Raw genomic sequence first — 27,742 nt, 5'->3', positions numbered from 1 at the left:
CGCCTACGTCACTGGCTTTCCCAAGCCAATTTGAGCATAGGTCGACAGAGGGCGCAGGAAAAGGGATACCATTTTCCGTCTTCCCACTTACGCCTTTCCAAGTGAAGGAGAACGTCAGGAGGTAAAGAGCGAAGGCGGGGACTAAACTCTGCGCAAGGGAACTGTCAAACCCAAGCGTGGATTGGCCGTGTCTTCCGGCATGGAGCTGTCACGTGAGGATCAATGGTCAGCTGACTACGGTCCAAATTCCGCCGGGAAGTGCGACGGAGCCAAGGGCTGATGTTGATTGGTGGAGAAGGATCCAGAAAGGTAGCACCTCAAGGCGGGTCCTTGGCGGTGAGGACTACGATTGGCTTATGCGGGGTCACGTGGTCTGTCCCGGTAGCACCAGGAAGAGAGTAGGGTGCCGTACGCGGATGCATACGCATGCGTTAAAGCATCGGGTCGCCAATTGGAGGCTGTGAGTCACGGGGCGGCGTGCGGCGGCTGGTGGGGGCGTGGCCGACGGGGCGCGCGCCGCGCTACGACGCCGCTGGTTGGCCAGTGCGAATCACGTGGTTCTGGGCCGCAGGCGGCGCGCGCCGGTGCGACGTCAACGCAGACCACTGAGCTCTCCTGAGCTGTGTACCGCGGCCCGGCCGCAGCTGAGTCCTCCGAGGGCCCGGGCGGTTTGATGAGTACCTTTGCGGCCGCCATGGACAACTCCGGGAAGGAAGCGGAGGCGATGGCGCTGCTGGCCGAGGCGGAGCGCAAAGTGAAGAACTCACAGTCCTTCTTCTCGGGCCTCTTTGGGTAAGAACCGCGCCGAGGGGTCCGGCCGAGACCTAGACTGGGAGGACAGAGGAGTCATAGACTGGGGCGGCGATAGAGACGAAGGGCTCGAGCCTAGAGGACGGGGTGGGGGGTGGGGGTGGGGGGGTTGCAGGATCACGTGACATGGTCTAAGGCAGCAGAGGTGACACCGGCCGAGGGCCCGGGTGCCCGGGTTGTGGCATTGGCAGAATAGTTTGAGGAGAGTCTGTCCGAGATGGTAGAAGGGCCCTGGGCTGAGGACACGCAGGCCGAGGCGACACCATCTGGAGGCAGGAAGGGGACCCAGGCTGAAGATGGGCCAAGGGGCTGGAGGAGAACCTGGGCCGAGGGAGTATGGTCTCAGGCCTTGAAGGGGACCTGGCCTGCGGGGACTGAGGGAGCCTGGGAGGGCAACCAGGTCAAGAAGTCTTTTGGAGCTCTAGGAGAACCTATTTGAAGGATCCCAGACGGGCGTCTTGGGTCCCTGGGACTGAGGACCCTTGCCCGAGGGCTTCACCTTTCCAAGGCCTGGGGCGGTGGAGTTGTGTGAACGCGGGCTCAGGGCTCAGGGCTAAGGTGATCCTGGGAGTGATAAGCCCAAGTCTGAGATGTGTGAGGTGTCTGGGATGAGTATGGCCTTGGTCACGGGTGAGTAGTGTAAGGGGACCTGACACCAGAGCGAGATCTGAGCAGAGGAATCCCTGGGGTGATGGAGTTACGGCTTCTGAAGAAGCCTGGACTGGGAGGCTGGAGACTAACGTGGGGTGAGGCTTGATTTAGGAACTGGAGGGATAAAAGGGAGAGATGAGGGAGATGACAAAACCAAAAGGGGCCGAAGACCTGCTGTGTGATCCTTGAGTAAGGATTGGGTGGGCATCGTGAGTAGTATGAGAGTGGCGTGCCCAGGATACCGCTGAAGGGGTCTGGGAGACAGACCCAACACCTGCAGTGTGGCAGACATTTCACATAAAGTTCACGTTGGCTCGTAAAAGTTGTGTGGATGGCCGTCCTTTGAGGAATTTTAGTGGTTTAGGAGTGTCAAAAGCCCTGGTTTGAAGTGGTCTCTGCCATTTCATGACTTTGGGTAAGCTGTTTAATTTCTCTGTTACAGGGGGGCTTAGTGAAACCTATCTCAGGTGTTTGTTACTAGTATTGAATAAGAATGCAAGTAAAGTGCTTAGAATTGAGCCTGGGATGTGGTTATCACTCTGAGAGTGCTAGCTACCATCAGTGTTACTTCCAGGAAGGAAACAGGTGTGGAGCCTGTACAGGGCTGGTGGGGATCAAGGTAGGGGTCTGATGGGAGAAGTGGGGATGGGGGGTCAGAGCAGGGAGAGACAGTGTGATGAGAGAGGAGCTGAAAGAGGTTGGGAAAGGAACTCCGGGCCATGGGGACTTAATAGGGTGAGGGGAGGGGGTTTGAGGCCCCGGGTGGAGGGAAAAGAAGGCCGTGGAGGACTGAGGAGGGTTGTGTTGCTCATGGGCCTAGGAGGAGAGCTGCAGTGGGCCGGGTGAGTTTGTAGTGAGTTAGGAGGAACCGTGAGGAGGGGGCCGCATGGAGCCTGGCAGCAGAGACAGGCAGAGGTTGGGGAGGGCTGTGAGGCTGGGAGAGTCGTCCAGAAGGCTGGAGAAGGGGCTTGGGGGGAGGACCAGGGATTGGGAGAGATGGTGTTAGGAGGTTGGTAAGAAATGAAGTAGGGGAGGGTTCTTCCCAGGAAAGGAGATGGGAGCCGCTCGTTGTTATTTGAGGGTGGATTATGTTTAGTGAAAGAACTTGAGTAACCTGGCTGAGAATTGCCTGGTGTGGAGAAACATCCGGGGCTGATGGCCTGTATTGATTAGGTGAGAAATGTTTTATTTTAGAGGCTAAGAGTGGGGAGAGGGTATGTGTGTTTCTGCTTCCTTCACAAGGGGAGAAATTCAAGTGCAGTGTTCTGGGGTGGGGCTAAGAGCTCAGTTTTCGGTAATGGTTTTCCTGGGTGGCTTTTGGTGTCTGGTCCCTTTGGACTGGGGGTTAGTGTACTGTTGGGCCGTGCTTGGAGGGAGCAGCTGAGTGAGACCCTGAAACACCTGCCACCTGGTTGGGAAGGCAAGATGAACGCTTGCTAAAACACTATTAAAGCAAAATTGTCAAATGTGACTAAGGGCTAGATTCTGTCGTTTGTGGGAGGTGCCTGACCTGAGAGGAAGCTGCATGAGCTGAAGGAAGGTTCTGGTGAGGTGTGAGCTGGGCCCCAAGGAACCCTAGGTCATGCTAAGGGAGTGGGGGCTGGGGAAGGTGTTCTAGGCAGAGGGAATTGTGTGAACAGAGGTCTAGTGTGAGGGGAGGTTCTGCCGGAAATGATGGGGAACTGAGATCTAAAGGGCACAGGGATGGCTCCCCAGAGGAGAGAGCTCCATCTGGGAGGATGAACAGGAGTTCCAGGGGTACCCTCTGGCGGGGGAGCACTGCTTCAGGCAGAGGAGACAGTTTGAGCAAGGCCCAGATGAAGGTTTAATGCAGGGGGGTCCGTGTTAGCCCATAAAGGTAGAATGGGCAGAAGGGAGTGAGACTGAACAAGAACCAGGCCCAATCTTGGAGGGTCTTCTGAGAAAGGGCTTGGATTTGAGGAGGTGTTGGAGAGTACTGAGGATTTTAACGGGGGCCTGTCTTAGCCTGTTCGGGCTGCTGTAACAAAATACCATAGGCTCGGTGGCTGATAACCAACAGAAATTTATTTCTCACGGTTCTGGAGGCTGAGAAGTTCAAAATTATGGTGCTGACAGATTTGGTGTCTGGTGAGGACCTGCTTCCTCATAGACAGCTATTGTTTCACTGTGTTCTCACGTTGTGGAAGGGGCGGTGGAAGGGGTGAACTAGTTCTCTGTGGTCTCTTTTATAAGGGCACTAATTCCAATCATGAGGGCTCCACCCTCATGACCTAATCACCTCACAAAGGCCCCATCTCCTCATACCATCACTTTGGAGGTTAAGGTTTCAACACATTAATTTTGGTGGGGGACCCAAGCATTCAATCCATAGTAGGGCCACTGCTGGAGGGTTCCCATTTGTGTTTTAGAAAGGACTGCAGCAGCTGGTGTTGGGGAGAGTGAAGACAGTGACAGTAATAATAGCTGATAACGTTTATTAAGTGCTCACACTGACTCTGAGTCCGGCTTGGGCTAGGCGCTTTACCTGCGTCCTCACATGTAGTCCTCACGACATTCCTGTGGAGGTGGACAAATGGGGGCTTAGAGATGTTGATATATTTGCCCAGTCCTCTGGTGAGTGGGAGATCGCGTTCACACACAGGCCTGTCTGATCCCAAAGCCCTCTTGCTGCCGCACGAAGTTTCTCCTTGATGCTCGGGCCCGTTTCTGGGCACTCCGTTTAGGGAGGATGTTGGCAAACTAACTAGGCGTCTTAGGGAGCGTCCTTCCTCTGATTCTCCCATCTTCCCCACCCCCGTGGCAGTTTTCTCCAAACATCTGAAAGAAAGAGCAGGTGTATTCATCCCAGGCCCTTCAGCTCCAAGAGCAGTTGGCATGTTGCAAGGCTAGCGCACAGGACAGGGATGCAGACGGAGACCGAGACCCGCCTGACCAGAGCCTGTCTGCCGGAGGGGCCAGCCCGAGAGGACTTGCCTCATGGGCGGGAACCACTCCTGACACCTTTCCTCTGGAGCCGGGGTTGCCGGGGTTCCTGGGGTTCAGCGTTTCACAACCCTCTGTGGCTTCTGAGGACTGGAGGAGGGAGTGTCGGGGCTCAGCTTGTCCCTCTTGCTCCTCCTTCCCCTTTCAGGAACCTCAGCGATGACAGCAGCCCAAATTGAGAGGTCTCTGCTCATGTCAGAAGGGCCAAGTAGGGTTGCTCCCGCCTGGGATCGGGGGCAGCCCCGTCACCTTGGATGTTAAGGCCTTCATTGCACTTCATCGTTTCTGGGCTGCCAGACACTAGGGGGCTTTGGTGCACCAGCAGCCTGGGAGGGAGGCTGTACCAGCCGGCTCGCAGATCCAAGCTGCTTCTGTACCTTCCCTCCCCTCCTCAGCTCCCCAGCCAGGGCTCAGGAGATGGGAGAGCAGCCCAGACTTCTGCTCTGGAAGCAGAAAGGTGGCGATTTCCCAAAGACGATGCAGTTGTGGAAAAGGAGAGGGGAGATGCAAGATGCGCTTTTTCTTCCTTCCTGCTCCCTGTGTCCCGATGGATCCAGACTTCTTGCTGTGCCCCTTCGGGATGGCGCAGGTTCCAAACAGTGGTTCTGTTTCCTGTGCTTTTCCTCGTCCCGAACATCTCCCCGTGACCCCTTCCCCCAAATCCAAAATAAAAACTCCTTTCCACTCAGCTAGCAGTGCGTTTAGCAAGTTTCTTCTGTGAGCTGAAGGTCACGGTCACACCTACTTCGTAGGATCGTCCTGAGGAGAGGATGAGGCTATGCACGTGAAGCTGCGAGCACGGTGCCTGACCCCGATGAGTGCTTATTAAGTGCTTACTGTCATCAACAGTGTTAGCGTTAGGTATTGTGATTGGAAGTTGAGCCCGAGGCGCTGGAGAACTAGAGATAACGGTGCTTTCTGTGCACAAACAGCAGCCTGCAGATCAAATGTTGACACAGTTCCTGCTTGAACCGCTCTTGGGCACCAGCAACCCCTGGGAGCCCTGGAGGCTGGCTCTCCTGAGGCAAAGGTTGCGGCCAGGGTCCTCCGGGTAGGTGTCCCCCATCCAGGACCCCCCCCCCCCCCGGGCCCTGGGCTGAGGAGTGCCGGCTTCCAGACCACCCTCCACCTGCAGAGCACGCAGGACCCCGGGATGCCGGTGAGCTGGGCACCGAGGTCACTCTCTGTCCCCTGCCAGCTGCCAAGATCCACAACTTAAAACTCAGCCTCTCTTGCCCGGGCTCAGAGTCGAGGCTTTCCTGAGGGGACACGAGGCTTCCAAGGAAGCGGCCGTCATTTCGCCGCAGTCCGAGGGTTCTGCCTCTCGATGGATGGGACCCTGCTCTCTGCTCACACAGAGGTTTCGACACTTCTCTTTGGAGTGGGGCTACTGAGAGGCAAGGGTCTTTCCGAAACATCTTTTAAGAATAGGAACCATTGGGCGCTCTGGCTGGGATGAAGGAATCCTGTTGGGTTGCAGAGGGCATCCGTATAAGAACCACGGGAAGGCCTGCTGGGCCGTGTGGCAGGCGTGGCCGCTGCCCTTGAGCTCACGGGCAAGAGGGCGATGGCCCGGGAACCAGCCCCATCAGTGTGGTGTGCAGGGGCTGGGGTAGGTGGGAGGCCCCCGGCTCTGTGGAAGCCACAGGAGGGGCGCCACTTAGCTAATCTGGAGGTCAGGCGATGAAGCCCATTCTGAGATGCGAAAGGAGAACATCTCCAGAACCCGCTCTCTCCGCCAGCCTGAAGCGAGTGAGTGATGCTCTCGTTGGCTGAGCACCTGCTCTGTGGCAGGCGCTCTCCTGGCTGCTGCCTGCGGGGACAGGGGGTGTTCCTCGTGCCTCCAGCAGGTCTGCCGGCTGCGGCGTCTTATCCCCACTTACAGCTGAGGAAGCAGAGGCTGGGGCGCCACGAGCCAGCACTGGAATCCAGGCCTGCCTGACTGTGGTCCTCGATTTTTCCACCCACCCCGAGCGACTCTAGAATTCCCGTTGCCGGGTGGCCGGCAGCCCTTGGGGTGTATTTCTCCTCCGTCATATAACAGCAGCTGTTGGAGCGCCTGCTCCGGGCCGCGCTCTGTGCCGTGTGCCAGGTACTGCGCCTTCTGACCCTCACGAGACGCCTCCCAGGTCAGGCTCGTTGTCTCTGTGTTACAGATAAAGAAACCGAGGCTCAGGGGTCACTAGCCCAAGGCCGCACAGCTAGCGAAGTGCCCGAGGCTGACTTCAGCCCAGGTCTCTCGGCCCCCAAGTGCGTTCTCTCTCTCCCCATTGCCCGTCCAGGCATTTCAGAGCTGGGCAGTTAGTGTGTAACACTGGATTCTTCCGTCGTTCCTGGGGCCCTACGGGAGCTCGACGCACTGCAGAGCCAGAGGGGCAGCGAGGGGCTTAGTGCTCGTGGGCGATGCAGGAGGAGAGGCCGAGAGATGCCCAGAGACCCCGCGGCTCTGGCTCTGCCAGCCCCGGTGCAGTCAGCAGAGGGGCGAGGCTGGGGGGCCGCTGCTCCCGGCGCCGGGGGCCTCTCTGTTTTCTGATGTACCTTCAGCCTGCCACTCCGTGCGGCGGGCTAGGGCTCAGCGGGGCGCTGGCTTAATGACCCCCTCCGGGCCTCGAGGCTGCTCAGGCTGCCCCCAGCTGAGAGCAGCATCTTCTCCTCAGATGAGGGAAACCTGAGCAGCGCTGGCTGTTCAATCGACAGGAGAGGCCGGAGCAGGCAGGGACCTTGTGCGCCCCCTCCTTTTCCAGAAGATTCTCGGACACAGGGAAGGAAGCTTCCTGGACCACAGGGTGAGCAAGAGGCAGGGCAGGTTTCCCGGCCCTGCCACTTCCTGGCAGCATTGGCTTGGGCCAGCCCCTTCACCACTGTGAGCCCCAGCTTCCTCCTCTGGAAGCCAGGGTCATACCTAGAGGGTGACTGTGGGGATCTCTGTGCTGCTTCAGGTGGCACCTGGCAGGCCGCTATAATGAGTCATGAGGATGCACAGCAAAGGAGAGGAGGTCGGGCCCGGACCGGCCCTTGGGTCCGGTCTTCGCGGGGACCTTCAGGCCGAGGAGGGGGCTGAGGGCAGGTGTCTATGGCACCGCAGAAGGACAGGGGTTTCGGGAGTGTCGGGGACCTAACATGGGAGTTACTGCACCTGCCTTGCCTTCTGAGGCCCTCAGGAGACTGCAGCCTGGGTGGGTGGCTTGTTTCTGGGAGCCGGGAAGTGCCCAGGGGATGGAGAAAGGAAGGAGGGAGGCTGAGACTCTGCCCTGCTGACCCCCTGGCCCGGGTCCCACCGGGCTATCTGTGCGTGCCTGGCACCGCACCCTTCCCTCCGTATGGCAGCCGCTGGAGGATGGTGGCTGTGCCTGGGAGACCTGAGACTGCTTCCTCCGCCTTGCGGGGCGGGGGAGAGAGCAAAGCTGAGTGGGGTGATTATAGACAGCCCTGCACCAGCCCGGCCCAAACCAGTTCCCTCTATTCCCGGTGTGGCTCGGAGCTGCGTGATGGGGAGGGCAGAGCAGAGGCAGCTTGGGGGGGATCAGTGGGGGGAGGGACAGTCAGCTGTCACAGGTGCTGCCACCTGGGCTCTTCAGAAGATGCAGGGCCAGCTAGCCCCTCTGGCCCTTGTGCAGGGGTCCGAGGGAGGCCTGGTTTCTTTCCCTGAGCAAGTTTGTCGGGGAGGCCACTCTTAGATAAGTGACATGAAGTGACCTGACCAAGGAGAGAAGTCCTGTAGTAAACCATGCAGATTTATCACATGGGGAGACAGCTTGGAAAAGCAGAGGAGCTGGGCTCTCCTTCCTTCTGCCCATTCTTTCCTTGCCAGAACGCTCCTTATTATAGGGCCTAAACCCTTCTCCTGGCTTCCAGCATGGGGTCCCCCGTCCACCTCTCCAGCCTCAGTGCCTGCCACTCCCTGGACCATAGCCATCCTGGTCCCCTTGTCTTCCTTGAACTGGCCAAGTTTGTTTCTGTCTCAGGGCCTTTGCATGTGCTGTGACTGCTGCCTGGAATGTGCTTCCCTCTTCACATAGATGGCTCCTTAGTCATCTTTGGGGACTAAGCTTAAATCTCACATAGTCACAGCAGCTTTCCCTGACCTGCCCATTCAAAGAAGCCCCTCCTCCCCCAGTCCCTCTGCAGTTGTCTTGCTGATGTCCTGTTTACTGAGGGTCAGGTCTTTCTCCTTTGTTTGCTACTGTTATCTGCAGTGCCTGGCACATTATAAATGCTCAGATATTTGCTCCCCAGTTGAATAAATAGCTATGTGACTGGCTTCTCCTTCAGGATCTGCCAGGGACCCGAGTCATATTACTTTCCCCTTTGATGACTCCACTTCCATCTCTAAAGCAAGAGGCTGGAGCTCCAGAGATTCTCCTGTCATCGCCTGGTCATGGGAGTGGCCAGGACCCAAGCTTTGAGGGGAAGGAGGAGGCAGGCCTGGAGGCCTGAGCAGATGTTAATCCCTCTGGCTTTTCCACCCGAAGTTAGAATCAGTGAGCCAGCACGGGGTTGGCCCAGCTTAGTCTGGGATCATAGAATTTCAGCCCAGCAGCTGACAGACCTTGTGTTCCGAGCCCGCCCCGTCCCGCTGAGCTGCGACAAGCCAGCTGAGGCTGACTCTGCTCATTGCTATCACCCGGCTTTGGGCCTCTCCGTGGTGGGACGGGCCATTTCTGCTCCTCCGGGAGCCTGAGCTGTTTCAGAGAATGTCTGGGTCTGGAGAGGATTTAATTGCACCCACAAGGAAGGGAAGGATGCGCTAGGGGATCCATGGGGTGGGCAGATCTGTGGTTGCGGCCTGTGAATGCACCTGGCTTCTTTCGGAGAACCTTCCAGAGAAGATCCCCCAGGGGGTTTTGTAGCCTGGCCCCCAGGGACCCTTCTGAAATCTCTTCTGCCCAAAGCTTGTGAAAGTTCCTCACCTCTCCAGGGCCGGGAGTGGGTTCTGAGGAAGTCGCTCCAAACAGGGGCCCCAGGCCCAAGGCGTCTTGTGCAGCTGTGGTGGGAAGATGAGGGAACCCAGCAGGGTGAGCGTGGGAGGTGTGCGTCACCACATCCCTCAGGGCTGCTTCCTGGGGACAGCAGAGGGTGGGTGCAGAGTGTCAGCACAGCCCCAGAAGGCAGAGGGGAGACTTTTCATCTGAAGAAGAAGCTTACCTGGTGCGATTTGGATTCAGGAAGCCAGGATTCCAGTCCCAGCCACCCTGCCAGCCCGCCCTGGGGGTATTGCCTTCCGACGTTACCTGACATGGGACAAGTCACTGGTGGCTGCTTCCCAAGAGGTCAGTCTAGGTCAGCTTTTTCCCTCCCAGTCTCGCCTGATCATCTGAATCATCTGAGGCCATTGTTACAAATCTTTATTGCAGGCCCCACCCAGACCTGCTGAGTGAGATCTCCAGGGAGGGTGGCTCCGGGGCTCTGGTTTGATTATTATAACAAACATCTGATGTGCATCCAAAGCATGGGCAAGCTGGCCCTACCGCACCAGCAGTGCAGAGGGCAGGGGTGCTCCCCATACTGTGTCCAGAATTACGTCGGAGGCCCTCGCCCTCTGTGGCTGGTGTCGGCGAGGGTCCAGGGCCGAATGACACAGGACTGAGGGCTGGGACAGTGAAGATGATTTATTTGTGTGGCTTTATTTTTTGAGGGGGGGGTGGGGGGCCGGTGGGCAGCCTCACAGCTTGCGGGATCTTAGTTCCCCAACCTGGGTTGAACCTGGGCCCCGGCAGTGAAAGCGCCGAGTCCTAACCACTGGACCGCCAGGGAATTCCCATTATTTTGCCATTTTAAATAATCTTGTGCTGAGCATCCTTGTAGCTTCACTGCTTAGTTTCTTTTTTTTAAATTTTTTTTTGTAGTTTATATTTTTTTATTTTTGGCTGCGTTGAGTCTTCGTTGCTGCACGCGGGCTTCTCATTGCAGTGGCTTCTCTTTGTTGCGGAGCACAGGCTCTAGGCGTGCAGGCTCAGTAGTTGTGGCGCACGGGCTTAGTTGCTCCGCGGCATGTGGGGTCTTCCCGGGCCAGGGCTCGAACCCGTGTCTCCTGCATTGGCCGGCGGATTCTCAACCACTGCGCCACCAGGGAAGTCCCTCTGCTTAGTTTCTTAGGATAAATTGCTAGGAATGTAATTCATTGCTGCATCACAGAACCCAATGTAAATGCTAATATTTAAAATACATATATATTTTTTTTCTCGAATAGGTAAAATATGCAGACGTTTTTAAAATCCAGACAGTACTAACGAGGGATATGAGTCTGTCTCCCACACCTGGCACCCAGTTCTACAGACCCCACCTTAGAGAAAAATACTGTAACTATTTTTTGTGTGTGTATTTTTCCAGAAACCTTCTATGTTTACATGTATGTTTCTGTTTTCACCCTCTTTTTCTGTTCTAACACACATGGGAACTTTCGGTGTACATATTTTAAAACAGTATTTCTTCATATGTCTGTATTATTACACATCTGCCTAGTCGTGAATTGGCAGCAACACGCTTTTAGGGTTGAGGCGTCTTCGTTGGACAGCTGCGGCGTGCAAGGGACAGGGCTAGGGCATCGAGGAAAGGACAGGGTGTCCAAGGATGGACTCTTCCCCCAGAATGCTTTGCAGTCTCGTGGGGAAAAGGGATTCGCAGAGAGCCTGGGATCCAGTGGTCAGCACCGAGCATCTGAGCAGGAAGTGGAGGAGACTGTCAGAGGCAGGGCTCCTGGGGGTGGTCGGGAAGGGCCCCCCCCCCGCAATGAGGGTCCAGCCCAGACCTGCCCAGCGAGGGCCTAGCCAGCCTTTGCGTGAGGGGCTGGGGGCCACCGACTCCATCTCCCTTGAGCCCGAGCAGAGGCCTGAGCTGTAGCTGGACTTGGGAAGCTGGCTTCGTGGGGACATGCTGGGGCTGGGGCTGGGGCCACCATCCAGCGGAGATGTGAGGGCATATCTCCACTGTCGCTGGGGCAGGAGGCTTGCTTTTCCCTTTTTTGGGGGGGGGCCTCACTGTGCAGCATGTGGGATCTTAGTTCCCTGACCAGGGATCGAACCAGTGGCCCCTGTATTGGAAGCTCAGTCTTAATTAACCGCCAGACCCCCAGGGAAGTCCTGGCTTGCTTTCTCCTTGATACCAGATTAGATCTTCTTCTTACCTGTTTTTCCTTTCCTTTTTCCCAGAGGCTCATCCAAAATAGAGGAAGCATGTGAAATCTACGCCAGAGCAGCAAACATGTTCAAGATGGCCAAAAACTGGAGTGGTATGTGATCCCTGCTAGAGCGCCTCCATGGCTCTTTCTGCGCTTTCCCCTCAGCTTCTGGTCCCAGAGGCCTGGCTGAGGCGTCAGCCTTGCAGCTCCCCCACCAATGCCATCTCCAGCTTTACAAACCCACTGGCCTGCCATCTGGTCATTCCGAGCCCACTGGGTTATTTTACAACTTGGGTCACAGGGCCTTGGAATGAGAACTTAGAGGATAAGGATAAATAGATTATTGAATTCAGATAGACCCATGTAGATTGATGAGCTCTTTGAGGGGTTTCTCCTTAAATTCAGAATTTCAGGTTTCCAACAGGGATCTACTATATAGCACAGGGAACTATATTCAGTATCCTGTAATAACCTATAATGGAAAAGAATCGGAAAAAAGAATATATATTTGTAAAATTGAATCACTGTGCTGTACACCTGAAACTAACACAATATTGTAAATCACCTATACTTCTATTAAAAAAAAAGAAAGAAAGAATCTCAGGTTTCCCTGGAAGCAGTTCCCTAATACTTCCATCAGAGTCTGAATTCTGGACTGGGGATCATTCAAGTGGTTCCAATAATAGCATTAATCACGGCTCCATTTATTGAGCACTCTCGTAAGCACCAAGCTTGCATTATTTAACTGAATCATCACAGCAGCATCATGAGGGTCAGTACCATTAACATCCCCATTTCACAGATTTGGAAACTGAGGCTTGGCCCAGCCCTTTGCCCAACACGCCATGACTAGTGAGTGACTGAAGCAGAATTCAGAAACCAGAACTCTGACTCTGGAGCTGGAGGGCTTAACCTGCCCCTTGTGGCTTCCTGACCTTTGGAGCCAGAGTGACTTGGATCTGTTTCACAGCTCAGGCTGGCCACGTGACCCCAGGGAGGTTACCTGGCCTCTCCAAAACTGTTTCCTCCTCAGCACGGCAACGGGGAAAGGAAAGGTCCTGACCCTGCGGGGCTGTCACGTGGGTTCATGGAGATCAGCCGTCCCCATGCAGGGCAGTCAGCACAGCACAGTGGCAGCTGCGAGCTCCATTTCCCACTCCTATTAGCAGCACCCCTCCCTCTAGAGTGGGAGGGGAAGCCCTTAGAGGACTCCAGTCAACAGACTGGCAGACTGCAGGAGCACTTACAAGGTCCCCAGCCATCTGTGTGCTCTCACTGCAGTTGGGGCAAGACACACACACACAGACAGTATCATAGAATACTGGAAGGGCCTCTTCCCGAAAGAGGGCATCCCAGGTCACGTGCCTCCTGAGACTCTCACAAGCTGTGTTGGTGGGCGGAGTGGCCCTTCTGACTTGGCCAGGAGGGGTATGGTCAGACCCTGGCAAGGCTGGAGCTTGGGCGGCATCCGCCAAGGAGAGGTGGGTGGGCAGGGAGGGGCTCTTTTTTTAATCTTTTGGTCGCACCGTGCGGTATGCGGGATCTCAGTTCCCAGACCAGGGATTGAACCTGTGCCCCCTGCAGTGGAAGCGCAGAGTCTTAACCACTGGACCGCCAGGAAAGTCCAGGGAGGAGCTCCTGGAGGTCCAAGGGGCCGAAGATCTGTTTGGGTGCTACCTGCAGGCCTGGAAGAGAGGTTCAAAAAGCCAGCGCTCGAGCCCTTTGGGGGCTGACTTCATAACATGGCTTCAAACATCAGCAAGATTGGATCAAGAAGATCAAGCAAAGACAGCGTTGAAACCCAGGGAGGAACTTTCCAACTACAAAGGAAACGAAACCTGGGGTGGGGCTGTGAAGGCAGCGTGTGGAGGCACAGGGCAAAATGGACTATCGTTTTCTGAGAATATTTTTGGTGTCCTGAAAATTAGAAGAGCTTTTTCCTAAGCTTTCACAGCATGTATTGTGCCTAGAGCCAGATCCTATGTGTATTTTTATATGCTCCTAAGGTAACAATACCATTAGAGAAAGTATTTCTTTTTCAATCGCATAGATGGTGCTTTTCTCCTAAAATTTGTCACCTCCCTCCTTCCCCCAAATATTCAAACAAAAGTCTTAGGCCTTTTTTTTTTTTTAACTTTTCCCCCAATGATGCTACTTTTCTGGAAATTCTGCACTCAAGTTTGGAGCCCTTAAAAACAAGAAAGAAATCATACATAGTGCAAACCTGGGTGGCTTTGTCTAGCCTCCTGCTCTAAAGGGACAGGATGGGGGCCAGGCCCTCGTGTCCTCTTCCAGCTCAGGAATTCTGTGATTCGGACTCAGCTGGAGGAGGATGAAGGGCAGGGGCCTCAGGACTGAGCTGGCGTTGGCCATTGGAGCTCCCACTTAGCACAGCCCCTACCCCTGGAGGAGGAGGGGTCCCGCTGTCTCCCACAAGTCAGATTAGGAGCCGGAGACGTGCGAACAGGATGGCTTGGGGCGCCTGGAAGGTGGCAGTTCGCAGCTGAGTACGGGACAGCCTGGGCTTCAGGTGTGGTCTCCGCCTCCCTCCACCCATGGGCATTGGTCCCCATGCTCTCAAGTTCGTGGCATCTCCGTCCTGTTTCCCTTTCTGGCCGTGAAGCCCCTGGGGGAGTGGACCTTGTGAGGCCTCCTTGCCACTCAACCTGCAGCGACTCCGGACGAGGGACCGGCATGTGGACAGAGGCAGGGGAGCCGGGGAGTTAGATTGGAAGGGCTGGGGGCCGTGCGGGGAGAAGTCAGGTTTGGAAGGGGAGAGGCAGTGGGGGGTCTGGGGTAGCTGCATCCTCATTGCCACTCTCTTGCCCAGCACCCCCGAGCAGCCCCATCCCACGGTTCAGCCGACACATTGCCGGGGATGCTGCTTCCAGGCTCCCCTGGGCCGGGGGTGGGGGCAGCAGCTCCGGGGTCAGGAGGCCCGAGGTCTAGGCCTGCACCTCGGCTCACCCCGGCCAGGCTCTTCCTCTCTCGGGGACTCTTTCTGCACCTGGAGAGCTCGACCACCTCCCCGGGCCCTGTCTGAGCGACCTAAAGCGTGGAGCCGCCCCTAAGACGGGGATCCCCCTTTTCTGTTCCAGCTGCCGGAAACGCCTTCTGCCAGGCAGCCCAGCTGCACCTGCAGCTCCAGAGCAAGCACGACGCAGCCACCTGCTTCGTGGATGCCGGCAACGCGTTCAAGAAAGCCGACCCCCAAGGTGAGGGCCTCTGTGAGCCGTTGGAGCTGGCAGCCCAGAGCGCCAGCTGAGCCCCAACCCAGAGAAGGCCTCAGGTTTCCGACCCAAGATAGTAGGCAATAGGCTGGCCTGGAGGCGCTGGCGCTCTAACTTCAGAATTGGCTCCCTTCCGGCTGGCGTTCGCCTCCCGCTCCAAGCCTCCGCCTCCCCTTCTGCTTTGTGCCTGCAGCTGATCGCTCCCCTCCCCTCCTGGAGCCTGGGAGCATTTGGGAGTGGGAGTTACATTTCAGACCCACCGCATGCCAAGGAGAGAGGAAAATCTGTTCTGTTGTCAGAATTAACATGCGAGAGGGGGTGGGAGGGGGTTCAGAGACCAGCCAGGTAGGAGTTGCCGCCGAAAAAGGAGCGGAAATTATCCTAACCTGGCTTCCCTACCCCCTGGGGGCGGGGGGGATGGGGTCAGAGAGAACAGATCCCAGAGACGTAGCTGCAGAGAACAAGTTCCTTAAAAAGAGCGTGCTGGGGACAGGAGCCCAGTTTGGGACTGACTCACTGTGAGGAAACCGTTTCTGTCCCCCTGGGCTCATCCTGAAGTAGAAGCGCAACCCAGTGGGTACCAGAATTTTGGATTTCGTGGAGCTGGAATTTTATTTTTTAATCATGGTGCCAGACATCGGTTGCCAACTCTTAATTTTAACAAGCTCATTGTTTTAAATGACCATCTACTATCACTATTCACTCATAAGAGAATGGGAAATATGTGAATATTAATTTTTTTTTAAAAGGAGATGCATCACCTTGGAATAAAGGCCTATCCTTCCCAAGAGAGGGCAGTTGGCACCAGTGCCCAGGGGTCTCTCCAAGGATCTGTGAGCACTGGTTCACACACCAGCGCTGGGGAATTGGTGGCGGATTCGTTATCACCATCGGGACATCTAGTTCCCAGTGGAGGATTTGACGTCTGTGTGGACCATGTAGCTGTTCTCTGTTCCCAGACTTGACGGGTGGTTCGTGTGCAGCCGGGTATCTCACACATGTGAGCTCAGGCTCAGCAAGAACCGAGGGGAGGCCTTGTGACTGGGTGGGCCGTCGTCGCTCTGCACAAAGCTAAGTGCATCTGGCTGGCAGCGCTGGGCCACAGCAGGCCACGTGGTGATGTGATGATGACCCAGGGTGACCTTGGGTTTGTTTTCAGCTCAGATCACCCAGGGAAGTCTGTGCGTCTCCCGCAGAGGGCCCCCGCCCCCAGCCTGCCTTCTCTCTGGGGAACCGGTTGACCTGCAGATGCTGCCCCAGCATCTGTGACGCTCAGCTGCTGCTCCAGAGTGACTGGAAGGGCTGATGTCTGGGGCGGGAGCTGAGGCCAGGCTTCGTGGCACGTGCACAGCGCCACTTGCTCTTCACACAAGCCCCCGCGCTTCCGGGGGACACGCCCCACTTGGCACCGTGATGTCGCGTCCTTCCCCAGCTTTTGACCTGAGCCTTTTCAGCGAGCAGCGATGCTCTGCAGGGTGTGTGTGGGGTGCTGGGGCGCGGGTCGGGGGTGTGGCCCGGTGCCTGGCCTCCGGAAGCGTGGAGGGTGGCTGAGGCGTCGGTGGGAAGGCAGCAGTGGTTAGGTGTGGCGACGTGCCCATCTTGGGGCTCAGAGGCCAACTTGGTTTCTCTAGAGATCAGATCAGCGAGCCTGCTTCTCTGCCCTGGATGCTGAGAGTGGGAAGGGGTGGATTTGGTACTGGCGGTGGCTCTCAGGGAACAGGAGGCACTGTGGCACAGGGGAGAGCCTAGTGTGGGCAGAGCCGGGAGCGGTGCCTTGGCTGGAGCTCCAGGCTCTTGGTGCTGAGCCGGGAGCGGTGTTGGAGCGGCAACGTCCCGGCAGCACCGCATCTCGACTGCCCACCCCAGTCAAGGAGGGCGGGGCTCACTGTGGTCTCTGAGGCCCGGGGCAGCCTGCTCCCCTGTGACCTCGGGGAGACACCTAATCTTTTGGGTCTCCATTTCCTGGTCTGGTAAAGCAGAGACCACACGTGAGATAAAGCACAGACGTGCCCAGCACGGCCCCTGGCGTGTGATAAACGTCCAGTAAGGGGCAGCCCTCGGCTCCCATCAGATGGCAGCCTGGCCTGGGCACCCCCTGCCTCCACCCATGGCCGCTTGCCTTGTGAAGCAGAGCCGGAGGGCCCACGTGGATCACTGCCCGGTTTCCCCGAGCAGGTGGCCAGCTCCCTGGGGCCTCGCTGCTCGTCTCACCTGCCTCAGAGGCCTCGCCGTGTGTCAGCACTTTGTACAGGAGTCCTGGAAACGCCCCCTCCCCACCGCCGACAGGCCGCTGAGCCTGTGCCTGGGACTGCCAGGGCGGAAGGAAGCGATTGGGCGCCTGTCACCGCTCTCCCTCTGCAAGTCTGCCCTGAGTGTGGGCCGAGGGTGGCCTGCCGCCCCCTTGGTGGCTGAGGGCAGAGGGGGGAGGTGGTGACCACAGCTGTCATTGGTTCCCAGCCACCGCCGGCCACTATGGGTAGACTCAGGCCAGGAAGGCCTCTTACCCTGCCCGCCTGATAGCCGGGCCTGGGGGTGCGTGTGTGCGCACACGTGCACCCAGGGCAGGGCAGTGGCCAGACCCCCACTTGCCCTCCCCCGTGTGCTCCCCCAACCTCACTGCCAGCCTCACTGGGTACCTGCTGTGTACCAGACACGTGGCGTCTTCCTTCTACCCATTCCACTTCTTCGTGGGGTTCTGCGATTTGCTCCCTTGTACTGAGGAGACCTGTCTCCCTAAGCCAGCGCCTTCCCCTCTCTGGGCCTCAGCCCTCCCCGCCCACCTTCTGGGGCTGGATCATTCCCAGAGCCTCTTTCTGGCTCCCGGTTTCTGCAGGTGGCTGGTCGGGGGCAGGTGTGCCGGGGTGCGTGGGCTGTTCGCCCCCGGGGTCCTGGTGACCGGAGATAAGCTGGTTGTAGCCAGTGTGTCAGCAGCTAATCCGCTAGTGCTCTGGCTGGGGTGGCAGCTGGCAGCCTGCCGCTTTCAGGGACAGCTGTCCTGGAGCGAGGGCACTCAACCTTGTGAATCCATGCTGCTACCTGCGGGTGAGCCTTCTTCCCCTACTGCCACTGCAAGGGCCGTCTTGCTGACGACACTCCAGGCCAGTGCCGGCCGGCCCGGGGCGGCCACTGCAGGGGAGCCCGTCCTGCCAGGGGAGCTTCCGGCCTCTCCCTCTCCAGGGCTGCTAACCTCACCCGGGCAACCTTTGCCACTCTGCCTGTAGGTGCCTGCTTGTGCGCCCCATCGTTCCAGGAGAGGGAGCCTGTGAGTCGCTTGCAGGGGGACCTGCTGGCCACATCCACCCCCCTGGGGTGGAGAACGGAGCAGAGTGGGGTGTGCACGGCTCACGCACTGCAGCCCTACCCCGGCTTCTTATCCTCCGTACCACTGGGTTGCCAGCTCACCAGTTACTTCCAGAAATGCTCTGTCACAAAATGTGTGTGTGTGTGTGTGTGTGTTAAAGTAACACTGCTTCAGGCTGTATTTGTTTGTGGTGTTCTCTCCCTTTTCTCCTTCTCTGCCCCTTTTTGCTTTCTTTCCCTCTTCCCTACTGCCTCAGGCTTCCCCCATCAGCCTCAGAACCTTGACCCAGTGGTGTACGCTCTCTGAATCTTTTAGGCGTCCCGAGGGGCCTTTCAGAATTGGACCCGACCTACCAATCCTCCCTCCCCCCAGAGCAGTGCTCACAGACACCCCCTTTTGGCCTGTAAATTTGGTGGGGGGCGGGGGGCTTGTGGACTCCCTGAAGGGCCAGCCACAGGTCTGGGCCTAAGAGCCTCTGTTCACATGTCTCCCTGCGTGATGAGACCATTAGCCCCTTGAGAGCAGACACCGGGCCTGTGGCTTCTTTGCAGCATCTCAGCCCAGTGGGCCCTGCTGACTTTGGAGACCCCGGCGGCAGACCAGGGGGCTTACAAATGCCGGACTGCGGGGTGAATTTTCAACCTTGCCCCAGCTCAGAGCCCACCTGCTGTGGTCTGTCCAGGCTCTCTGTCCATCTCCCTCCATCTCCCCCAACACCTTTTCCTCCTGAGATGCATTAAAATGGTGTTAAAAAAAAATCCACCCGAGAGCTCATCTCTGTCTGCTAGAAAATGCCACCCACTCATGCTTCTCTCTCTCCTCCAAATAACTTGTCAAAAAAAAAAAAAAAAAATGCCTTTCCCAAATTTCCAAATTTAAAAACTTGCAAGAGGTAGTACAACAAAGGTGCCCAGTTCTTCCTCCCGGGTGCCATCCCAGTGTGTGTGTTTTGTCGGTGAAACCTGTGGCTGGAGGAGCCAGCAGGCAGCAGTGCCCGGCGGAGGCGGGTGCAGACGGCTCTGCTGCAGGCTGGGATGTGGGCGGAAGAGTGGGGACCCCAACTGCAGGGGCCTCGGCATCACAGCGCCCAGCCGCCTCCTGCCGCAGACGGAGGCCAGGGGATGCAGCTGGTTCAGGGTCCCACCGTGCAAGGGTGGCAGAGCCCAGGTGGGACCTGGCCGCCTCCGCCGGCAGCTCATCCTCAGGGGCAGGGCCTTGGCAGGTCTGGCCCAAAACACCCACGGGAGTCTGGCCGCCAGCTGGCTATGCCCTGTCCCAGGGGTTGCTGGGAAGGTGGTGGCATCGTGGTGGCCTGAGGGAGAGGGCCGCTGTATCAGCAGGGCTCCCCCGAAAGCATGTGCCCGGCAAGTCACAGTCAGCAGAATAAATTAGCCTGACCAGGTTTCCTGCAGCTCGGGGTCCCCTCACCTTCCCTCCTGCTCAGGAGCGCAGCCCTGCACCTTCCCCCTCTCCTGGCCTCGGCTGAAATGACTTCACCTTCTCATTTCTCCTCCCCGCCTTCCTTTTTCTCTCCCCAGAGGCCATTAACTGCTTGATGAGAGCAATTGAGATATACACAGACATGGTAAGGGTCACTGCGTGTCCTGTCCGCCCCGTTGCAAGTCCTACCGTATTGCCCCAGCCTCCCCTCTCCTCCTCCGGCCCTGAGAGCAGGCGGGAGACTGGCAAGGTGGGGGGTGTCACCGGAGCCGGGCTGGGCTGGCTGGGTCCTCACGCAGCTCCTCACCAGCCTGGCTCCTGGTGGCAGCTCCCAGCACATCACAGGGGCTGACGGCCCCTCCCCAGGTCCTGCCTCTGGCCCCCCACAGGCCGTCATTGTCCTCACTCGTAGACGTCACTGCTGTTGAGGTCCTCGCGTGTCCGGTGCGTTTCCCCTACCCAGACCTCCCCCCCGCCAGCATCCCATTTGATTCGGGGAGGGTAGGCAGGGCCCAGAGTCAGCTCAGCCCCTGCCCTGCCCCATGGAGCATCCCCATCGACAGGTGAGGCCCAGGGAGGCGGCTGCTGGGCTGAGGCCAGGGAGCCAGGACCGTGGACCAAAGCCAGGCCCTGGCGCCTGTCGACTCCACTTTTTGCCCCTTCGCACTCTACCTCTGTCAGACCCCTCCCTCGGGCAGGAACTTGGGCCCTGCCTCTTGCCGGGTCCAGGGCCGTGCTGTAGTGGTGTCGTTACAGCAGTGGTAGCAGCTGCCATGTATTGAAGCAGACGCTCTGAGCTTGGTGGTTTAGTCTCCCCTGCAGCAGCCCCGTGAGGTGGGCACTGTTGTCATCCCGTTTGACAGGAAGGAGGGTCCCAGACAAGAGACGTGACTCGCTCAGGGCCCCACGCCTACCGACAGGAGCCGCTGAGACCCAAAACTAGTCCTGGCTGAGCCCAGGGCCTTGCCCCTTCCTGCTGCCTCAGCAAGGAGGTGGCCATGGACCAGGCTCCGTGTGTGAGTGGCGGGCCAGGCATCTGGACCCCCACTGGGTGGAGGCAGGTAGGAGGTGCTCAGCCCCTCTGGGAGCTGGAAGGCATCCTTGGGGAAAGCCCTGGGCGCCTGCAGGGGAAGCTGGAGAGCAGGGGTTGACCTGTGAGAAGGGCTGTGTGGCCGCACGGGACAGGGAGGCCGGGAGGGAGGCTGTCTCTTAGGCAGCGGGGAGCCTGTACCAGGTGACTCTGGGCTGGTCCTCCGCCTCTCTGGACCATCTGTCACATGCCTCCTTGGGCCAGGGCTTCTGGCAAGTCCCTGTGCAAACGGTACCTCGGCGTTGCTCCACCTGCCTGTGCCCCCACGGAGACTGGACGTGGAGGGCCGTGCCCGCCGTCACCCAGTCAGGGCAGCACTCGGACCCCGGCCGCTCATGCTGGAGCCTCCCTTTTAAGCCCCGTGCCCCTCTGTCTCTTGGGACCTTCTTCTGCGTACCTCCCCTCCCAGGGGCGGCTGAGGGCTGAGAATCCAGCTTCGGGGGACGCGGAGGGGTGTGGTTGAGCTGGGGTGGGGCACTCAGGATGCCCCTCGTCACTGAGGGCTCCTTCCCACGTCTCACCCAGGGCCGGTTCACCATCGCGGCCAAGCACCACATTTCCATTGCGGAGATCTACGAGACGGAGCTGGTGGACATCGAGAAGGTCAGTGGCAGGTGGGGCCCGGCCAGTGGCCGGGGAGGGCTGCCTCGGCCAGTCCTCTGAGACCAGGACAGGAGCACGGGGCACCGGCAGAGCCTGGGTAAAGGGCTCCGGTGAGTCCCGGGCCATATCACGCCCGAAGGTGATAAAGGCTGCGTTGGCCCCTCGCCCTCCGCCCACCGCCCGTGTCTCCCCAGGCCATCGCCCACTACGAGCAGTCTGCAGACTACTACAAGGGCGAGGAGTCCAACAGGTACCCCCCCTGCCCGCCCCAGCCCCTGGGGGAGGGCCCCGGACCCGGCTACCACCGACCTCCCTCCCCTCCCTGCCCCATTCAGCTCTGCCAACAAGTGTCTGCTGAAGGTGGCTGGTTACGCGGCACAGCTGGAGCAGTACCAGAAGGCCATTGACATCTACGAGCAGGTGGGGGCGGGCGGGGCTCCGGGCCCTGCTCTCTGGGGCGGGCGTGGCGCCCCATCCTGCCTGCCAGTGCCCCGCCCTCCCCCCCATTCTCTGCACTTCCCTCGGTCATCCCCGCGCCCTCACCCTGTACTCAGCCTGGCTGAACACACTCTCCGCCCACGACCCCATGCGGTGTCACCGCCCTCTTCCTAGACAGGCCCTTCCCACACTCCTCACAGGGCACTTCCCAGGCGGCCCCAGAGTGAGGCCAACTCTGAAGAACCAGAGTCAGGGAGAGAGTGGAAAGAACTGCGAGGCCCGGGGTAGCCAGAGGCAGCGGAGGAGCCTGCTAGAAGGGGCCCGGGAGGGGGTGTCTGCTGGGTGGGGAGGGCTGGGGGGGCCCGGCCGCCCTGGTGGGCTCAGCCTGGCCAGGAGAAAGGCAGGCAGCTGGCCTCGGAGGAGAGCGGGGCGGGTGCCGCCTCTCATGTTCCCGCAGCCTGCCACCCCTCTGCCCACCGATGTGCCAGCCTCCTGTCGGGCCTGACAGCAGGGCCGCCTCTCCCTCCACCATCGCGGGCGCCTCGGGAAGCCCACGGACACCTGGCCTCAGCCCTGTGGCCACACCCCCACTCCCCATCATGCCCTGGTCCTCGGTCACTCACAGACTGGTTGCTGACTTCCCCGGGGCTGGTCTCTCTTCTCCCTGCCCTCGGGGTCCTGGGTTAACAGGGCCCCACTGGGGAACAAACCCGGTTCCCAGCTGGCCCCCAAGTGCCTGGCAGTGACCCTGGCCCTCTGGCTGCCCACCTGCTCGTGCCTGCAGGTGGGGACCAACGCCATGGACAGCCCGCTGCTCAAGTACAGCGCCAAGGACTACTTCTTCAAGGCGGCTCTCTGCCACTTCTGCATCGACATGCTCAACGCCAAGGTGAGCCCAGGCCCAGGGGCCCACCCAGAGCTTACCCCCCCCCCCCCACAGGGTGACTGCCCTTGGAGCACAGTGTCTGTCACTAGGCCGAGTCACCTCTTAACCCCTTCGGAGGGTAAGGCCCTCACTCACGTCTGGCCCCTGGCATTCGGCCTTTGGGCAGGAAATGCTTGTTTCTATCCCTGATTTCACTCGCTCAGTCCCTGTAGCCTTTGAGTTTCCAACTCCCGACTTGCTCAGTGCCAGGCTTTTTCTTTTGTGGGAGCACTTTTTGAGTCCTTACTGTACCCCATGAGGTTGATACCATGGTTGCCCCATTTTACGGATGAAGACGCTGATGCTGAAACCAGAGTCCCTTGTTCAAAGCACGTGGCCAGTAAACTGCAGCCCCAGGATTCCAGATCTTTCTGACTCCCAGTGTCATGATTTGAATCAGAGCCTAAATGCCTGTTCCGCTCGTTCTCAGGGCTTCTTAGCAAGAGAGGGGTCAGGGCTGGGTGAGGGGTTGGGGAATGGCCAGGGAGAGGAGTTGGGTTCTGCTGGCGTCTGGGATTTCTTGGGGTCTCCAGCTGCCCCATTCTCAGCCACATGGTGTGTCTGAGCCCCACCCTTGCTCCCTTTGCCGGCGTCCGGCAGGGCAGGTTAGAGCTTGGGCTTTGGGGTCAGGCCAGTTCAGATCCCCAACACGTACCTGTGCCCTGAGCGGCTCACTACCGTCTCTGGGTCTGTTTCCTACTTTCAAAATAGGGTCACCATCGTTTGACCCTCCCCGGGTCCTCGTGAGGGTTAAACGTGAGAAGTGCCTGGCGTCAGGCCTGACACCTAGGATGTGCTGTTATGAGGCAGTACCAGGCAGTTGTTGCCATTGCCCCTACCCTGGGTGGACCGGGTGCAGGAGAGGCACTGAGCACCGGCCTGGGGAACCCTCCTCCCTCCCCCAGGCCCCCGCCGCCCCCGTCCCCTGCAGCTGTCTCTACGGCCAGGCTTGCACTGAGCTCAGCTCCGTGAAGCTGCCGCCAAGCACAGAGCCCGGCGTCACTGGAGGCTGGGGTGGGGGGGTGGGGTGCAGACAGCTGACTCGGGGCCAGAGCGGACCCCGATCCCCTTGGCTGCCGGGCCAGCTGCTCCGAGGGCCCTTTTTTACTAACTTGTGCCCTTCCTCCTCCCCTCCGCCCTCGCGGACACTCAGCTCGCCGTCCAGAAGTATGAGGAGCTATTCCCTGCATTCTCCGACTCCCGGGAGTGCAAGCTGATGAAAGTGAGTGCCGGGGGCTCAGGCCACCCCTTTCCTGCGTCTGCGCTTGGAGCAGGGCGTGTGGATGGGAATCTGGAGGCTTGGCTCCGGTTAGCACGATCACCGAGATTCGTACAGTACTTTTCAAGGGTCTTTTGTTTCCCCCTCGTCTGCCATTTGGGTCTCCAGTTTCTGGATGAGACAAGTAAGATTCAGTCAACGATGGAGCTGGGGGCAGAGCTGGGAGGCTGTGGGATCTCACACGCACACAGGCATGCGTGCACACGTGACGTTCTGTGTTAGCGACTTTCTGAGGCGGAGGGCAGGGTTGGAACACAGCCCCTTCCTTCCTGTCAGCATGGGAGTCCCCCCGACTTTCACTCACCCAGATAGTGTGTGTGTGAATCTCATCCAGGTCAGGCCTCAGGCCAGCCTGGGCCCCTGAGCCCCGCCTGCCATTTTCTTGCAGAAATTGTTAGAAGCCCACGAGGAACAGAACGTGGACAGCTACACCGAGGCGGTGAGTGGCTGGCAGGGGTGGCTGCCCTTGTCAGATGTGGTCCCATGAATTTCACCCTTTTTTATCTCCAGCCCCGGCCCCTGGCTATGAATTCCTTTCTCCCGTCACTCCAGAATCCTCACAAGTAGCCCCAAGAGGTGCGGGGAGTGTTCTCCCCGTTGTAGAGATGATGGCACTGAGGCCTCTCGGGGCCGGAGCTGGGATTGGAGCCCATATCTGTCTGCTCCTGAAGGCCAAGGTCTTTGCACCACTCCGAGTCCCCCCTGGGTGAGCAGTTAAGGATGTCTCACATCAGGCACTTTGGGTGATCCTGGATGTGCAGGGAGGGAGGGAATGAGTCGCATCATTCCCCCTCCCCTCCCCGAAAGCAGGAGGGAGGAGGAGCAAAGGGTGCCAGAGAGGCAGCATTGGGAGGGTCCCCCTTTCCGGCAGCTTCTCTAATAGAACCGCCCCACGGAGATGTTTCTCCCTTTCCTTACCCTGTTCTGAGCTTTCTGGAGCTCAGTTACATCCAGCTCAGGTCCACATTAGGTCCTCCAGACTGTATCTGTCAAGCATGTCTCTCCCTGGGTACCCATCACCAAGGCCATCACCCATCATCGTAGGCCTCTGAATGATGACAGAGACCAAACTCGTCAGGTCCATCCCGCCCCAGACAGTCCATCCCGCCGCTTCTTATGTCTCCAGGCCTCAATTTCCCATCCATAAAACAAGAAAACTGGACTTTTTTTTTTTTCCAGCTATAAAATCTTTCTTCCCCCCAAGGAAAGCCTCACGCCCAGGCCAGTAGAGACACAGAAGGGAGCCGCTCCGGCTTGGGTCGGGGCCCACGCCTTCCCTTGCTCCTCCTCGGGGACTGAGGCTGACAGGGACACATCTGGAGGATCTTGGGAACAGAGACCGTGGGCTAGGATTGGTGACAGGGCGGGAGCCGAGGCCAGGCGCGGGGTGGGCCGCCCGTCCTGACACCGGTCCCCCGGCACACACAGGTGAAGGAGTACGACGCCATCTCCCGGCTGGACCAGTGGCTCACCACCATGCTGCTGCGCATCAAGAAGACGATCCAGGGCGACGAGGAGGACCTGCGCTAGGCCCGCCTGGCCCCCTGGCGCCCGTCTCCCTGCCCCGTCCGCTCTCCCCCAGCCTGGCCCTCCAGTGAGGATCGAGAGGATGGCGAGGAGCCCAGAGAGAGGTGGGGCCCGAGACGTTGGCTGCGAGACCTTCCCTCCTCCTCACCAAGGAGTCTCGCAAGCCACAGCGCAGGCTCAGCACTGCTTCGGGGGCCCCTGAGGCCAGGCCTGCTGGCCAGACGGTCACCCTCTGTTCTCGCCGCATCCCTTGCCCCCTGCCCCTTTATTTAAGCCCCCGGAGGTACCCTTCTCCCCGCCCCGACACGCAGAATCTTTGATGCAGACGTATTTGCTGTGGGTGCTGCCGGGGGTCAGGGTCAGCATCTGGCCCCCCATCTCCCAACCAGCTGAGTCGTGAGGTTGGTGTCTGTCTCTCCACCTTTGTCCCCCAGCCGAGCTCTGAGCCCACGTAGCCACCGTGATTTGCTGTCACCACTGGGGGTGGGCTCCTTCCCCACCCAGCACGGGAGCCTCCCAGCCTCCTGCAGCCCTCACCTCTCAGGGTAGTCCCAGGCCCTGGAGCTCCGAGGGTCATCCCCATGCCCACCCCTCCATCTCCACCCTGCGCTTCGAGGTGGTGTTAGTGGGAAGCTGCAGCTGCCTGAGGAAGGAAATAAAAGACAACACTTGTGCATGAGTCTCTTCCTCCTCACCCTTCAGGGCCTGTGTCCCGTCTCCCTGGCCCTCCCGCCTTGGGCTCTGGGCATGCTTTGTGGGAAAGAAGAGGGCAGGCTTAACCAGGAGGATGGGCTGGGTCAGAGCCTAGAGAAGGGGAGGCCCAGGGCTGGTGGGTTTGGGAGCCATGGGCTTGCGATCTTTGAGCTCTGGGCTTTCTGGTCCTTGGTTTCCTCAGCTGGGATGATGGGTGCCAGTGCCCCTCCCCCAGAGCTGGCGGGAGGATGGATGCATCACCCGGTGATGAGAAGGGGTGGAGGAGGCCCACCAAGTCTTCCAGCCTCACACCCCACGTCCATATTTCCCTGCAGGGAGGGCTGAAAGCCCCAGTGGCACTGTTCCATCTGTCGAAGGGTGGGGGAGGGAGCGGCTTTGGCGGGCGGAGTACATGGAGGACCGAGTGGGTATGGTGAGTGGGAGGGGAAACAGCAGGAGCCCTTTGCCCAGGAAAGGAGGGCAAGAATCAGCCGCCGCCTCCACACTCCAGCACGTGGGCCTGCCTGTCAGGTGGACAGTCTGATGTGCCTGTGCTTCCACCGGCACTGGGCTGGGCCGGGCGCTCCCCGCTTTGGAGTAGGGGAACAGCTGGAGGAGGGTCAGTGCCCAGTTGCAGACTCAGTGTCACAGTATGTGGCGTGACGTCAGGAATTGAACAGGGGCTGCAGAGGAGGTGCTGCCCGGGAAACCAGGGCAGGCTCCTCGGAGAGCTGCTCCAGCCTAGAGCCTGGAAGGAGTTGAGGAAAGGTTCAGGCTCAGCGTGTGTCAAGAGGGTGGCCTCTATATGACACCCTGCCCTGCCCCTCTGTCCCCTTCAGCTTCTCCCACAGCTCTAATCGATTGGTAACGGCTGCCTAGAGCTCAGTTAAGACTCCTGAGATCTCAGATTGATTACCAGTGTCTGCCACGGCACAGGCTGAAGAGTAAGTAGTGTGAGAATCTGTTTGTGCCACCCATGACCTAAAAGTGATTCTCAACCCTGGCTGTGCTTTAAAATCATATTAAAAGTGCTCAAGCTTGGGTTGCACTCTGATAAATTGTGATTTGATTGAGGTTCCCCACCCTTTTGGTTTTGGAGAGTTTTTTTCCATAGGTGATCCAAATGTGTAGTTAGGGTTGGAAACCACTGAACAGGACAGTTCTTTCCTTTCCAACCCATTTGTTTATTCATTCACTCAGACATGAAGGGAATGTGGTTTCGCGGTTACCAAGGGAGGTAGAAGAAGCCTGAAGAAAACATTGTTCAGAAGTGGCAGAACCAGACCCCACCCCCATTTACTCAGCAATTATCTACTCAGCACCTACTGTGTGCCACGCCCTGGTTCAAACCCTGGGATTACAGCACTAAATAGCATAACCAGATCTGGAGTGGACACAGACTCCTTTCTTTTCACCACCCTCCAGATCCAGTCTGCCTTTGAGAACTCTCCTCTCAGGTCTCTTATGCAACAGTGTCCCAGGTGCTTGGCAAAGGGCCTGGTACATAGTTTTGGGTTCTTAACATGTTTACTAAATGCTCGTTCCATGTCAGGCCTTGTGGGCCAGGCATCGGGGATTTGACTGTGACCAAGGGAGATCCAGTCAAGATCTGCCCTCACAGATCTTGCAGTGTGTGTGCGTGCGTGTGTGTGTTTTCTGCATGGAAGGGGGTGA

The 27,742-nt window shown here is 58.5% G+C and overlaps 1 protein-coding gene across 1 annotated transcript; it reads left to right on the top strand.

Moving 5' to 3' along the window:
* Positions 1 to 554: 554 nt before the first annotated feature.
* Positions 555 to 26,054, top strand: NAPA (NSF attachment protein alpha). The gene is made up of 11 exons (XM_061172821.1): positions 555 to 792; positions 11,574 to 11,653; positions 14,641 to 14,757; positions 19,612 to 19,658; positions 21,129 to 21,206; positions 21,401 to 21,456; positions 21,542 to 21,626; positions 22,429 to 22,533; positions 23,723 to 23,791; positions 24,237 to 24,287; positions 25,277 to 26,054. The coding sequence occupies exons 1-11, from the start codon at positions 674 to 676 to the stop codon at positions 25,376 to 25,378; spliced, it is 909 nt and encodes a 302-aa protein (XP_061028804.1). The 5' UTR covers positions 555 to 673; the 3' UTR covers positions 25,379 to 26,054.
* Positions 26,055 to 27,742: the final 1,688 nt, after the last annotated feature.

Source organism: Eubalaena glacialis, chromosome 18 (assembly GCF_028564815.1).
Source record: "Eubalaena glacialis isolate mEubGla1 chromosome 18, mEubGla1.1.hap2.+ XY, whole genome shotgun sequence".
In the NCBI taxonomy this organism is placed as follows: Eukaryota; Metazoa; Chordata; class Mammalia; order Artiodactyla; family Balaenidae; genus Eubalaena; species Eubalaena glacialis.
Note: the sequence above shows the minus strand (reverse complement) of the source record. Positions and strands in the feature narration are given on the sequence as shown.

Coding starts and splice junctions, on each gene's coding strand:
- NAPA (XM_061172821.1), top strand. CDS start 674: ATGAGTACCTTTGCGGCCGCCATGGACAACTCCGGGAAGGAAGCGGAG. Junction 793..11,573: donor TTCTTCTCGGGCCTCTTTGG/GTAAGAACCGCG, acceptor CCTTTTTCCCAG/AGGCTCATCCAAAATAGAGG. Junction 23,792..24,236: donor GGGAGTGCAAGCTGATGAAA/GTGAGTGCCGGG, acceptor ATTTTCTTGCAG/AAATTGTTAGAAGCCCACGA.